This window comes from Trichomycterus rosablanca, chromosome 14 (genome assembly GCF_030014385.1).
Source record: "Trichomycterus rosablanca isolate fTriRos1 chromosome 14, fTriRos1.hap1, whole genome shotgun sequence".
Taxonomy (NCBI): Eukaryota; Metazoa; Chordata; class Actinopteri; order Siluriformes; family Trichomycteridae; genus Trichomycterus; species Trichomycterus rosablanca.
The window spans coordinates 19,259,869-19,274,022 of record NC_086001.1 but is presented as its reverse complement, the minus strand read 5'-3'; the positions used below and the strand labels follow the sequence as shown (position 1 = coordinate 19,274,022).

Below are 14,154 nucleotides of genomic sequence, written 5' to 3'. Positions count from 1 at the left end.
CTTAGATAATTATTGTTTTATGTGTAAACCATGTGCCAGATTTGAGAAACTTTTGTCATATGTATTGGTTCAGTGTACTTGAGTTTACTTCAAAATATGAGCCTGTGGACATTAGCGTCTCTGACAAAAACATATAGAGTATTTGTGATTGAATTCTACATATATGTAATTATTTTTAAAATAACATCACAGTCACCACCTTTATTAATTGTAATCTCTTTTCTTTTATTATTCTGAGATGGATGGAGACAAGGCTCAATATGCACGCCTTATGGAGTCTCTGAAGAGGAGACAGCGGCTAGGCCCTGACGAGCTTAGGCTTATTGCTGAAGATCATGAAGGCATGACCATTGAAGAGGAGGACTTCATGGACATGGAACTCCTGGATGAAGGGGAAGAAGAGGATGAAGAAGAGCAAGATGAGCAGAGGGATCAACCAACAACCTCCTATCGGTAAATACATGTATTCCAAGTGTGTGTATTTGTAAATGTGTGTGTGTACATATATGCTGACAATAAATGTCAGCATTTGCACCCACACACACAATCAGGGCTGCCAACAAAATATAAAATCAACAAAAGAGTACAAACTCAGATTATGATTTTTTACTAATGTTTGTTTTCTTTTATGGGTTTGGTTAGTCTTTCTTGTCCCATGTCAGGTAGGAAGCGGAAACGCTTCCCTGAATCTGTATCCTTTCCTTCCTATGCTGATGTAGACACAGAAGCACCAGAGCCCATACCATTTAATCCTTCTCGTCCAGTAGGCATAGATCTGGGAAGTGTGCACAGGGCTGTACGGTCAGCCACAAGTACCTTGCGTGAAATAGACTTCTTCAAGTTGTTTTTCACGTACACCATTGTTGCTAAGATTTGCCAGTTTACAAACTCTAAGGGGTGGGAGCTTGTACTGAATAGGCCGTCTTATGCGAACCATCATGGGGCATGGGAAGAAGTGACCCCAGATGAATTCTACCGGTTTCTTGGGCTCCTCATTTACATGGGTTTCACGTCCCTCCACAGCATTCACAGATATTGGGGAACCAGATCTCTTCAGGGTTCATGGGCCAAGTTATTCATGTCCCGTGACCGTTTCAAGGAATTGATGGCAGCCCTCCATGTTGTAGATCCTGCCACAGAAAATAATCTTGATCGTCTTAGGAAGTTGCGTTACCTGATGGACCACCTCAAAACCAAGTGTCAGCAGCTTTTCCAGGCTGATGAAAATCTGAGCATAGACGAGAGAATGGTAAAATCAAAAGGTCGATCAGGATTCAAGCAGTATATGAAGGGCAAACCTACTCGCTGGAGTTTCAAATTGTGGGTCATTGCAACTTCAGATTTGGGATATACCTTAGACTTTGATGTATACACAGGCAGTCTTGATGGGCGCATAACTGATTTGGCTATAAAAGTGATCGAAGACCTTGTGCAGCCATTTAAAAATCAAGGTCACACAGTTTGGTTTGACAACTTCTATACATCACCAACTGTTATGGTCCGACTTAAGGAGTGGGGAATCAATGCTTGTGGGACATGTAGGATTAATCGTAAGAAATTCCCAGTGGATTTCAAAGATGTCAAGAAATGGGAGCGGCAAGCTAACCGTGGTGATATGAGGTGGTGTAGAATTGACGGAAATGTCGTAGTTGTTCAGTGGAAGGACACGCGAGCAGTTACATGCCTCTCTAATTTCCACAATGCTAATGATTCATCAGAGGTTTCTAGGATGGTAAAGGTTGGTGCCAAGTGGGACAGAAAGTAGTCCGTCAACCAGCTGTAGTAAAGGACTACAATAAACACATGTGAGGTGTTGACAGATCTGATCAAATGTTAAACACATACAGTCTGCTTCAGAAAACTCAAAAGTGGGGGAAAAACACTTTTCTTCTATTTTGTGGACATAGCCGTCGTTAATAGTTTCATTTTGTTTCAGGACTGGCATCGTTCCAATCCAGCATCACGTTATGGGTTTAGTTTAGCAGGCTGCAGCCAGATAAACTTTAGGGAAAATCTTTCGCGCCAGCTTGCAGACATTGCCGTAGATTCAATTTTGCCATCTCAGCTTTCAGTAGCTCCAACCACTTCCTCATCGTTTTACGTCACCCACATTCCTCAGATGGAGCAAGTATCAAGAAATTGCTGGCTTTGCTACAAAAAATTCAAAAAAGAAAATAAAACAAAGATTGCATGCATGGCTCCTGAGTGCCAAGGTAGAAGATTTTGTTTGGTTGGCAATCGAAACTGTTTTCAGTCTTGGCATTCTAGTGAAGGAGATGAGTTTCGCAGTTAGACCTACACAGGGCTTCTGTCTTCTACTGTCAGTCCCTCTCATCTTTCCTCAACCCCTGTGTTTGTGTATATGTTCTTTGTTTCTCTTTCTCTTCACAGGTCAAAGTTCAGTGTGCATTGTTCATTGGAAGGAGGTAACTTGAGGTAATTATCCATTGTGCATTGTCTGTTAAATATTTTGTAGTGAATTTTTGGCAAAATGGCTTAGATGAGATTTGATATCCTGTTGCCTCAAAACTGTTTACTGAATTGTTCAATGATTATCCTGAACAAATAATTGCTTTTTCTTGTATTGTTGAATTGGATTATTTGAGAGTTTGTTTTATGGAGTGATGCATTGTTCATTGTTCTTCAATAGTGCTGAACTATATTGTATTGTTGTTTTGAAATTATTTATAGAATGAGAAGTGTATATAATTCTAATAAAAATCTTTAATGTTTTTGAACTATACACTGTTGTTAGAGTGCTTATTTTGTCAAATACATTTTATCTGCTGTCTTTCAAAAATATGGATGTTGACAATTTAGTAATAATTAAGAAAAAAGTACACTTTCATTGGTTTATAGTGTATGCTGACATTGGTAAAAAGTGAGGTGAAAAAGGAGCGACACGAACATTCTAAATTGCTAAATGACACCTTCTGCTAAATTGATCATAACTTTTGAATAGAAGATGATAGATTCAAAATTATTTTCTTGACAAATGGCTCACAAAATTGCAAACATTTCAAATGTTCTATATTGTTCTCTATATTGCACAGAAATGTGTTAAAAATGTAAGTATTTATGAATTAAATAAAAAACGAGAGATTTTTTTAGGTTGATTTTGAAGGTTTTTTGTAAACATTTATTATATTACACTTGAAAAACATTGTGTTTCATATAATTTTAAAGAACTGATTCTCCTGGTTATAATGGTGTGTGTATATGCAGGGTTTTTTTTCATAAAAGTACACTTTCATTGGTTTATAGTGTATGCTGACATTGGTAAAAAGTGAGGTAAAAAAGGAGCTACACGAACATTCTAAATTGCTAAATGACACCTTCTGCTAAATTGATCATAACTTTTGAATAGAAGATGATAGATTCAAAATTATTTTCTTGACAAATGGCTCACAAAATTGCAAACATTTCACTCTATATTTTTCTCTAAATTGCACAGAAATGTGTTAAAAATGTAAGTATTTATGTATGAAATAAAAATTGAGAGTTTTTTTAGGTTGATTTTGAAGGATTTTTGTATAGATTTGTTTATATTACACTTAAATAACCATACTGAGTTTTATATCATTTTAAAGAACTGATTCTTCTGGTTATAATGGTGTGTATATATAGTCTATGCTATGTACGGTATTTACACAATAAGGTTTTTTCTATGACCATGTTACATAGTGTCCGAAAATGGAATGTTCCACTCAGGCATGAAAGGGTTAAGCCATCGAAATTATTGTTTCGAAATTTGAATGGGCCGGCTTTAAAGGGTTAAGTAACAATCATGTTTGGGGTTAATTACTACAATTAATTTGAACCACAAATTATTTTAGCTTACTAAACTGTGTGTGTGTTAAAGGTATTCTATATTAATCCATAACATTCCATTCATAATGTTGTAATTAATGCTATAACAAGCCTTTTTATTAATATTGTGATTAATAATGTTGCAACCGTCCCCACTCTCCCCGAATTGACTGACTGATAAAAACGGAAAGGTTCGCAGAGAAATTAATCTGGAAATGACTAATCTGAGTTTAATGACTCGTTTCCGATTAAGATCTCTTCGAATAATTAGCGCGTCGGGATCCACTGGATCCTGGAGTAAAGAACACGCCAGGTTTACATGAGAAAAGTGCGTGTAACCCCGGGTTAGGTTTAAGTTAACCTGCCAGCGAGCAGGTTAGCTTCAGAGCGTAAGTTGCTACAGTAACTGACACAGGCTCTCTTTAATCTCGGTTTCTGGAACGGAAAACCCCGAGTTTCCCGGTTTAATCACTTAACCCACTTTCTGGAATACCCCCCTGCACATCAGTTTAGCATGGCAGAAGCTCAAGTTATGACCACTACACAACTTTTTGCACTGATTTTCGCTCGGCGACGGGTCGGTGCTGGATTCGGGAGGAACTCGGTGTTTGCTCTGCGATCAAAACTCGGCTCTCAATCAATGTGAGAAACAGTGAGGGGAAACACAGGGGAGAGGTTGGAAACAGGTGGTACAGGGGGATAATATAGTTTCTATCAGAATACATCAGCACACGCGAGATCGTTCTCTACAAAACAAAATATTTATTAACCTCCAACTCACTACAGAACGATCCATGCTGCTCGTGTTGCCAAATCCACTCAGATTAATTTATTTCATCAGTGCACAAACTTTCATCTCTTGCTACTTGTTGATGTGCATGTTTGGACGTGGTATCATTAAACCTTTCATCACTTCTCACGTGTGTTTTCGTGACAAAACGTAGTTTTGGAGACCAGAGAAGCTCACCTGTGATTCCCCCTGGTGATAGATGGTGTAGTGTAAAACCCCCCATCGCCGATCAGTCGTGTAGTGTGAACATTACAGCGACCAGGTGTTAATCAGTGTCGTGTAGTGTAAACTTGGCATAAGCTGTTCAACAGCCAGGTGTATGTTTACATTACATTTACAATGTTGTAGCGTGTCAGACATATAAAATAATAATAAAAAATTTATGTTACTGTTTTCTGTTTTGGATTAATTATTTATGTAAACAAAATACACAAATATTTTTAATAATGTTCTTTGTACAATTATCACATTCGTTCTCTGAACATCTTTACATATTTAAACAAAACCTGTTAATGTAACTCAAATATGCCTCAATGTGTTGAATCGAAATTGAATCGAAAATCTAATCGAAAATCGAAGATCGAATCGGGACCTTGTGAATCGGAATCGAATCGATCCAGGAAATTAGTGGCGATACCCAGCCCTAACCTGTACACAAGAAAGTCTTTGCAAAATTATGTCAAAGAATGATTTTACTACATATCGATGAATGTTGCAACTGCCCTGTTATGGGTCTATTCAAGTATTATTTTTTACACATTTGCAATATTACACTTTGTGGATCAGCCCTCATTTCTTTGCAGACTTTATGCATTGCTCTCCGTTTTTTGTATGTTGGTCCATCCAAAAAGTATGCCTAGCATTGAAACTCTTGTTTGTCTGTAATAAACATCAAAGATGAATGCTACAGAATAGCAGGTTTGTCTTTGATAATAAAGGTAAAAACTGAAAAGTAATAAAAAAATTGCTCTGCACCATCTTAAGGATTCTCAAGGGTTAGTGGCTGCATGGATGGAGCCCACATTCCCATTAAAGCACCAGCAGAAAATGAAAAGGTGAACAGCAGACAGAATATCCCTCCACATACAGGTAGTGACCATTATCTTAAGAAATAAACAAATGTTTTAAATTAAACAGTGTAACATTTAATACACATTCTGCAACTTACTGTTCTCCATCAAGATCTCATGTGATGCTACCCTCATTACAAATATTGAAGCCAAATGGTCAGGCTCTGTGCATGATCACTGAAAATAAAACAGTGCAACGAGTTAATTTCCTTGTCCTTATTCTTTAGTAAGAACATTTATATTTATACACCCTTCGCACTCACACCCATCTTAAGTTCAAGCAACTAAATTTCTAGCCTTGTCTGTTTTATATGCTCCACCTGAGGATCACACTTTGCAATTTGTTTCTCCAGATGGACCTTGTATAGATCATTTACACCCAACTTGAAAGAAAGAGGCAAAAATAGCTTGTTATGATCAAACATAGCTTTTTGTGTTCTCAATATTTCAGATATTTGGTAAGACAATTTTACTGTTCTAAGCTGAGCTTTGGATGTGGATGGTCCCTCATCTGATTCGGGACTGCCCATCACATTCTGTTAGAGGACAGTCATACACATTACCATGATAGATCAAATGAAATGCCATGCTCTATGTTCAACATATCCTGTACCTCTATAGGCCTCCCAGTATCATCCCACCTTGAGGCAGAGGAGATTTTTTTTTTTTTGGATTAAAGAACATTATTTATACTCATCAGGATCTAGGGACATTTAGATCACTAACAATTGCAGGAGGCTCAAAACCACCAATCACTGGAGAGATGGCAATAAAAAGTGTTCAGACTGTACCAATGCAGTTCTTAATATTCCACAGTTTATGCACTACAAACTAATGATTTACATGTAATAAACATGCCTTGAACATTTGAACAGTTGATGTATTTTATTTTTATCCGCTGCTATGTGCATCTGATTCCACTTGGATTACACCTAGATTGAGTAAATGAAAGGAAAAAAACGTGTAAAATCGTGACAAACTGACATATTAAACATTTTGCCCTATCCTTCTGCTAAAAGTATTTTTTAGCAGAAGTACTTTTTTATTGAATTTAAACTCACGCATTAAAACCCATTTAACTAACTTTTTTTTGCCATTTGCGACATCTTTTTTTTACGGACGATGCTGTATCACTTTTACATTTAAAACATTTTCATGATCTGCACATGCAAACATTAAAATAAATAGTTCTATTGGTGTAAAATATGACGGACTACTTTTTCTTTCATTCACATCCATGATGAATCCATTTATCGCCACTCCATTGAGAATGCCTGTTTAGAGTTAACCGTGAACGCGCTTCTGCTGGGTTCAATCTACTCAGAGTTGAGTAATCTAACCCTTTTCTGGAACAGAAAACTCCGGATGACACGGTGAGATAAGTCAACTCGGAGTTCAGGGTTAAGTTTGAAGTTTGTTAAACCCGCTTTCTGGAATACCCCCCGGATTAAGAACTAATTCACAGTTTACAAACAAACAAAGTTCAAAATATAGCAACAGAAACAGACACAGACTTACTGTCACTTTTAAACTACTACCCTGACTTGTGTTGAGTTATGAGATTTGCAGTATGATGTTGTTTGGTATTTGTTGGTGATAAAAAGAAGGCTGGTCTATTGAATCCACAATTAATGCCAACTTCAGTTAGAAAATGTTTTATAGGATGGGCTGTACTAAAATAACACATTACACATTCCTAAATGTTTTAAATGTTCTATCAACGTGTTTTCTTCTATTATATCTTAATTAAAAACAACTATTGTGAGATTTATATCCACTTGTCCTGTTTGCATTACACAGGAGAGGACCCCCCCCCCCCCCCCCCCCCCGCTGTTAAAAAAGTAATAAGTAACGTTTACTCTGAGTACATTTTAAATGAGTTACTTTTTACTTGAGTAGATTTTAGACTAGTAATTTTAACTGTACTTAAGTAAAAATTAAAGTAATAGTACTTTTACTTGAGTACAATATTTTAGTACTCTTTCCACCTCTGTATTGTAGCAATATGGAGACTTTTTGTTTAAATGTACCAACATACCTGAGTGAAATGTTAATGTTCCCAATACATCTGAATACAGAATATCAACAAACTATCAATGTTTAAAGTGTAATTAGCGATATATTATCAATATGGAGACTTTTTTAACAAATGTACCAACAGAACTGAGGAAAATGTTGATATCCTCAATAGAGCTGAACTCAGAATTCCGGTTATCAATCAATGCTAAGTGTAATAATTGATATATTATTATATCACTGATAGCTGAACCCAGAATTCCAGTACAATAACAATGCTAAGTGTAGTAATTGTTATCTCAGCAAAAAATGGATGCTTTTTGTTAAAATGTAGCAACATGCCTGAGGAAAATGTCAATATCCTCAATACAGCTGAACACAGAACTGCACTTAGCAATCAGGGCTAAGTGTAATTAGTGATATAATATCTATATGGAGACTTTTTTAACCAATGAACCAACAGAACCTTGAAAAATGTTGATAATCTTATTATACCAAATATATTTTACCTCAGTGCCATACGTGAGCTGAACAATGTCAGTTTACTCACTCTTTGTGGTACTCAGACCACACCTCTGTTATGTTGATTCCAGCACACAGACCGCTCACCAGTCGCTACAAACCAGAACTAAAACAGGTAAAGACCTGGCTAGCGGTAGCCTTCTCTGCTCTTCAGTACACTGACCGGGACGTGTTTTTATTTATCTAAAAACAGGACAGAAGCTTTCAGGAGTCAATAATGAGACCAAGGATTAAGGTTCAATATGTAGATATTTTATTAGCAAACAAACAATAACAATCAAAATACATAAATGACACATAAATGACCATAACAATACTAATTCTAGGCTGGATAGGTGGCCATTTGCTTAGACTGTAGCAACTGCTTAAGTGTATGAAAACATCCGATTGTACAAAACTGATTGTACCAAGTTATATAAACCAAACAATGAAAATGTGTGAAACACAAGTTATATAAGTAACATCTGTGCCAACATATAAAAATAATAATACAATTTATTTATGGGCGCCTTTAAAAACACTCAAGGACACCTTACAATACAAAACATCAGTACATAATTAATTACACAGATTAAGGGTAGGTGAGTTTAAAAAAATACGTTTTAAGGCATGTTTTTAAACTAGGGAATGAATCAATGGTGCGAATGTCAGGAGGGAGAGAGTTCCAGAGATGTGGGGCAGAGTAGCTAAAAGCTCTAGCTCCCATATGAGGTAGACCAAAAAGGAGAGAGTTACAATAATCAATTCGAGATGTGACCAGGGCATGAACAAGAACATCAGCACTTCTAGGAGAAAGGAATGGACGTAGACGATCTATGTTACGTAAATGGAAATAAGCGGATCGTGTGATATTGTTAATATGTGCATGAAATGAAAGATTGTGAGTGGAAGGAGAGACGACCGAGTTCTTCATCATCACTGAGAATTTGTTAGATTTAGAGAGAGGAGATTTTCTACCTATAAGAAGAATTTCAGTTTTATCAGCATTTAATGTGAGAAAATTGTAAGAGAACCGTGTTCTTAATTCTATTAGACAATCAGAGAGAAATGGAGGAAGAAGAGTAGCCGTGAGCACAGTGGACAGGTATAGCTCGGTGTCGTCCGCATAACAATAAAATTGAATGATGTATTTCCTAAAGATATGTCCAATGGGAAGCAGGTAAATTATAAATAGTAGAGGCCCAAGGACAGAGCCCTGAGGGGCACCACTAGTAACAGCGGTTACTGTGAACATACTGTACACGTCTAGAAATGTATGAAGAAAACCAATCAAGCACAGTAGCACTAAGACCAATATATGCTAGCTGATCCAATACCTTTTTTATTCACTTCCACTATTAACTGATAGCATTCACTTACATCAGGCTCTAAACCTCCTGGTTCTACCCACCATTCACTCCACTATAGATAATCACATTATTTCCCAGTAATAGTTTAACCTAAAGATTTATACTTTTATTATTACTATTTACTTATTCATGTTTACTGTGAAATAATGACCTATTAATTACACAGTATAATTCATTCATTGCTAACCATTTCTCCCCAACACTCACTCACTCACTATATTTTATATTTTTGTATTTTAGCTTGTTTGGTACAATCTGATGACCAAAGCAGCTCCAACACTGTGAGCATCATTTCTGTAAAATGTGAATGTGCTAGTGTTTTTTGAGATTACTCTGTACAGTGGGGTCAAAAAGTATTTAGTCAGCCACTGATTGTGCAAGTTCTCCTACTTAGAAAGATGAGAGAGGTCTGTAATTTTCATCATAGGTACACTATAAGAGACAAAATGAGAAAAAAAAATCCAGAAAATCACATTGTAGGATTTTTAAAGAATTTATTTGTAAATTATGGTGGAAAATAAGTATTTGGTCAATAACAAAAGTTCAACTCAATACTTTGTAACATAACCTTTGTTGGCAATGACAGAGGTCAAACGTTTCTTGTAAGTCTTCACCAGGTTTGCACACACTGTAGCTGGTATTTTGGCCCCACTGTATATTAAAACCCTTTCCACACTGTGAGCACCCATATGGTTTCTCTCCAGTGTGAATGCGCTTGTATGTTTTGAGATGACTCTGTTGATTAAAACTCTTTCCACACTGTAAACAATGATACAGTTTCTCCCCACTGTGAATGTGCTGGTGTATTTTAAGCTCGCTCATTGTATTAAAACTCTTCCCACACAGTGAGCACTGATACGGTTTCTCTTCACTTTGAATGCGCTGGTGTATTTTAAGCTCACTCTTTATATTAAAACTCTTTCCACACTGTAAGCACTCATACGGTTTATTTTGAAAGCACTCTGTTGATTAAAACTCTTTCCACACTGTTACCCCTTTTCCACCAGTTCCGGTCCGGTTCCTGAACTTGATTTGGAACCGGTTCCATTTTTTTTTTTTCAATCTGGCCCCACAGAATACTTGGTTTTTCAGCCCGAACCGTGACGTCACATGTGGGTGTGTCATGTTGTACAGCATAGCAACAGCAACAATGGCGTCTGCTGGTGTCTCGTATGGAGCTTATTGCTGCATTTTAATTCACCTGATTGGATTTTGTTGCTGATATTTTCAAAGCACCTTTAAAAAGATTAAATGTGTGATATGACGCGGTAAAAGTGACCCGGACAGAACGAACAAAGCTTAACGTGAAAAATAAACCATAATGTGACTTATTATACTAAAACACTGAGCAATGAATTTGGGCAGTACAGCGCACTTATAACGAGTAATAGTGTTTCTATGTCGTATTTTAGTACATTCAGCCACTTAACACTTTATTTTTTACGTGAAGCTTTTTGACTCTCCCGAGAACCTTGAGCTGCATAAACACCACACGTGAAGTAAATCCAGCTAAACACAGATACCCCCCACCTCTTCAATCTCTGCAGCAATGCTGACAGCACTATTGCGCCTATCTTTCAAAGACAGCAGTTGGATGTGACGCTGAGCACGTGCACTCAGCTTCTTTGGACGACCAACGCGAGGTCTGTTCTGAGTTGACCCTGCTCTTTTAAAACGCTGGATGATCTTGGCCACTGTGCTGCAGCTCAGTTTCAGGGTGTTGGCAATCTTCTTGTAGCCTTGGCCATCTTCATGTAGCGCAACAATTCGTCTTTTAAGATCCTCAGAGAGTTCTTTGCCATGAGGTGCCATGTTGGAACTTTCAGTGACCAGTATGAGAGAGTGTGAGAGCTGTACTACTAAATTGAACACACCTGCTCCCTATGCACACCTGAGACCTAGTAACACTAACGAGTCACATGACATTTTGGAGGGAAAATGACAAGCAGTGCTCAATTTGGACATTTAGGGGTGTAGTCTCTTAGGGGTGTACTCACTTTTGTTGCCGGTGGTTTAGACATTAATGGCTGTATATTGAGTTATTTTGAGGGAAGAATAAATTTACACTGTTATATAAGCTGCACACAGACTACTTTTCATTGTGTCAAAGTGTCATTTTGTCAGTGTTGTCTCATGAAAAGATATACTTAAATATCTGCAGAAATGTGAGGGGTGTACTCACTTTTGTGATACACTGTACATGCTCCGCCATGATGGTACGACTCTTTAACTTTCGTTAAGTAACGCCCACCGATGATGACGTAAGCTTGGTTCTCAAAAATTGGTGGAAACGCACACCAAGGTTCTGAGAAACCTGAACAGAACCGGTTCAAGAACCATGGTGCTTTTGGTGGAAAAGGGGTAACTGTGAGCACTGATATGGTTTCTCTCCAGTGTGAATGCGATCACCAAGTGTGAACTATCCAGCAACTCGATCCGACCGGCTCGCCGAGCGCTCGGCTGGGAATGAGTGACATGTTGAACAGCCAATGAGAACGCAGGATACGGTGTGAGGGGAAACGCAGGAGAGGAGTGTAAACAGGTGGGACAGGGGCGTAATATAGCTATTTCAGAATACACCGGCACACACACGTTTTACAGTATTTCTGACCTGATCGTTCCCTACAAAACATAACAACAAAACACCAACATTGCAAAAATATTTATTAACCTCCAACTCACTACAGAACAATCCATGCTATTCGTGTTGCCAAATCCACTCAGATTCATTTATTTTTCTTCCTTGATTTCATCACATCAACGCACAAACACTTTGATCACTCTATACTTGTTGACGTGCATTTTTGGACGTGGTATCATTAAACTTCTCGTCACTTCTCACGTGTTTTTGTTTAAAAAAAAAAAACTGTATTTGTGAGACCGTTGGTTTCTGTTCAGTGCGTGTACTCAAAGAAACAAATAAACTTTTCCATTGCACTATTTTACACTAAAAACTACACTATTCCATAAAGCTCCAGATTGCATCATTCTAAATAGGTATCGGTATCGGCAAGTACAAAAATTGTTGAGGTATTGTATCTATTTATAAAATATGAAATGGTTCAATAAAATCAAATCAAATCAAAATCACACTGTGAGCATGGATACGGTTTCTCTCCAGTGTGAACGTGCTGGTGTAATTTGAGATTACTCTGTATATTAAAACTCTTTCCACACTGTGAGCACCGATACAGTTTCACTCCAGTGTGAATGCGCTGGTGTATTTTGAGATTACCCTGTTGATTAAAACCCTTCCCACACTGTGAGCACTGATATGGTTTCTCTCCAGTGTGAACGCGCTGGTGTGTTTTGAGATTACTTTGTGTAATAAAACTCTTCCCACACTGTGAGCACTGATACGGTTTCTCTCCAGTGTGAACGCGCTGATGTCTTTTCAGATGACTCTGTCCATTAAAACTCTTTCCACACTGTGAGCACTGATACGGTTTCTCTCCACTGTGAATGCGCTGGTGTATTTTGAGCTCACTCTGTCTATTAAAACTCTTTCCACATTGTGAGCACTGATATGGTTTCTCTCCACTGTGAATGCGCTGGTGTATTTTAAGATCACTCTGTCTATTAAAACTCTTCCCACATTGTGAGCACTGATACGGTTGCTCTCCAGTGTGAATGCGCTGGTGTATTTTGAGCTTACTCTGTGTAATAAAACCCTTCCCACATTGTGAGCAGGAATACGGTTTTTCTTCAGTGTGAATGTGCTGGTGTCTTTTCAGATCACTCGGGAACCTGAAGCTCTTCCCACACTGTGAGCAGTGATACGGTTTCTCTCCTGTGTGAATGCGCTGGTGTATTTTGAGAGCACCCCGGGTACTGAAGCTCTTCCCACACTGTGAGCAGACGTTTCCTTCTTCCTGTGTGGGACTGAGAGAGGTGTTAATGCTGACAGTACCAGAGGACGTTTGCTGATTACTGGAGCTTCTGGTGGGCGTCAGATCCTTATGTTCAGTCTTAATCTTCACCAGAGTCTCATATTTATCATGGTTGCAGCTCTTGATGTGATTGTGGAGGTGATTTTGGGTAGTAGAGGAACGTGGACATGAGGAGCAGCAGAAATCCTTGTTCAGTTCTGAAGCAGAAAATAATCAAATACATTTATAACATTATAAATAATCAAATACATTTATAATCATCAAGATGGCGCCTACCAGTGCAGCCTGTTACTAAGCAGCTCTTCGTATCGTGTTTTGTTTTATGTGTTTTAAGTGTCTTTTGGTGTTTAATTGCTTTTTTTTTTTTTTTTTTTTTTTTTTTTTTTTTTTTCTCTTCGTTTCTACATTATTTTTCAATTTTGCACAAATCGATAAAGAACAGTATTCGAATGTTATTAAAGGAATCTGAGCGCGAGTGTTGGAGACCAAAAACATCGGCAATCGTCTATTTACGACAGGAGTTACTGGACATTGCATCGGTTTCCAAAACAGCTGGAATTAGACACAATATTCCTGTGGAGTTATTGCGTCGGAGACGTAGAGGAACGAGTGCTGGAATAAAAAGGAAGCAGCGAGAGAACACAAAAAAGAGTTTTTAAACCGGCTGTTCCTTCGATTATTATGGGGAATGTTCGCTCCCTAACAAA

The 14,154-nt window shown here is 37.8% G+C and overlaps 1 protein-coding gene across 1 annotated transcript in view; it reads right to left on the bottom strand.

Moving 5' to 3' along the window:
- The window catches only part of LOC134326867 (zinc finger protein 658B-like), a gene marked incomplete at both ends in the record, with an annotated part of 45,772 nt that extends 32,112 nt beyond the window's left edge, over positions 1-13,660 (bottom strand). The window contains 2 exons of the mRNA XM_063008991.1: positions 10,244-10,271; positions 12,758-13,660. Coding sequence (XP_062865061.1) covers positions 10,244-10,271; positions 12,758-13,660 — 931 coding nt within the window. The remainder of the gene's footprint in view (positions 1-10,243; positions 10,272-12,757) is intronic.
- Between the last annotated feature and the right edge of the window lie 494 nt (positions 13,661-14,154).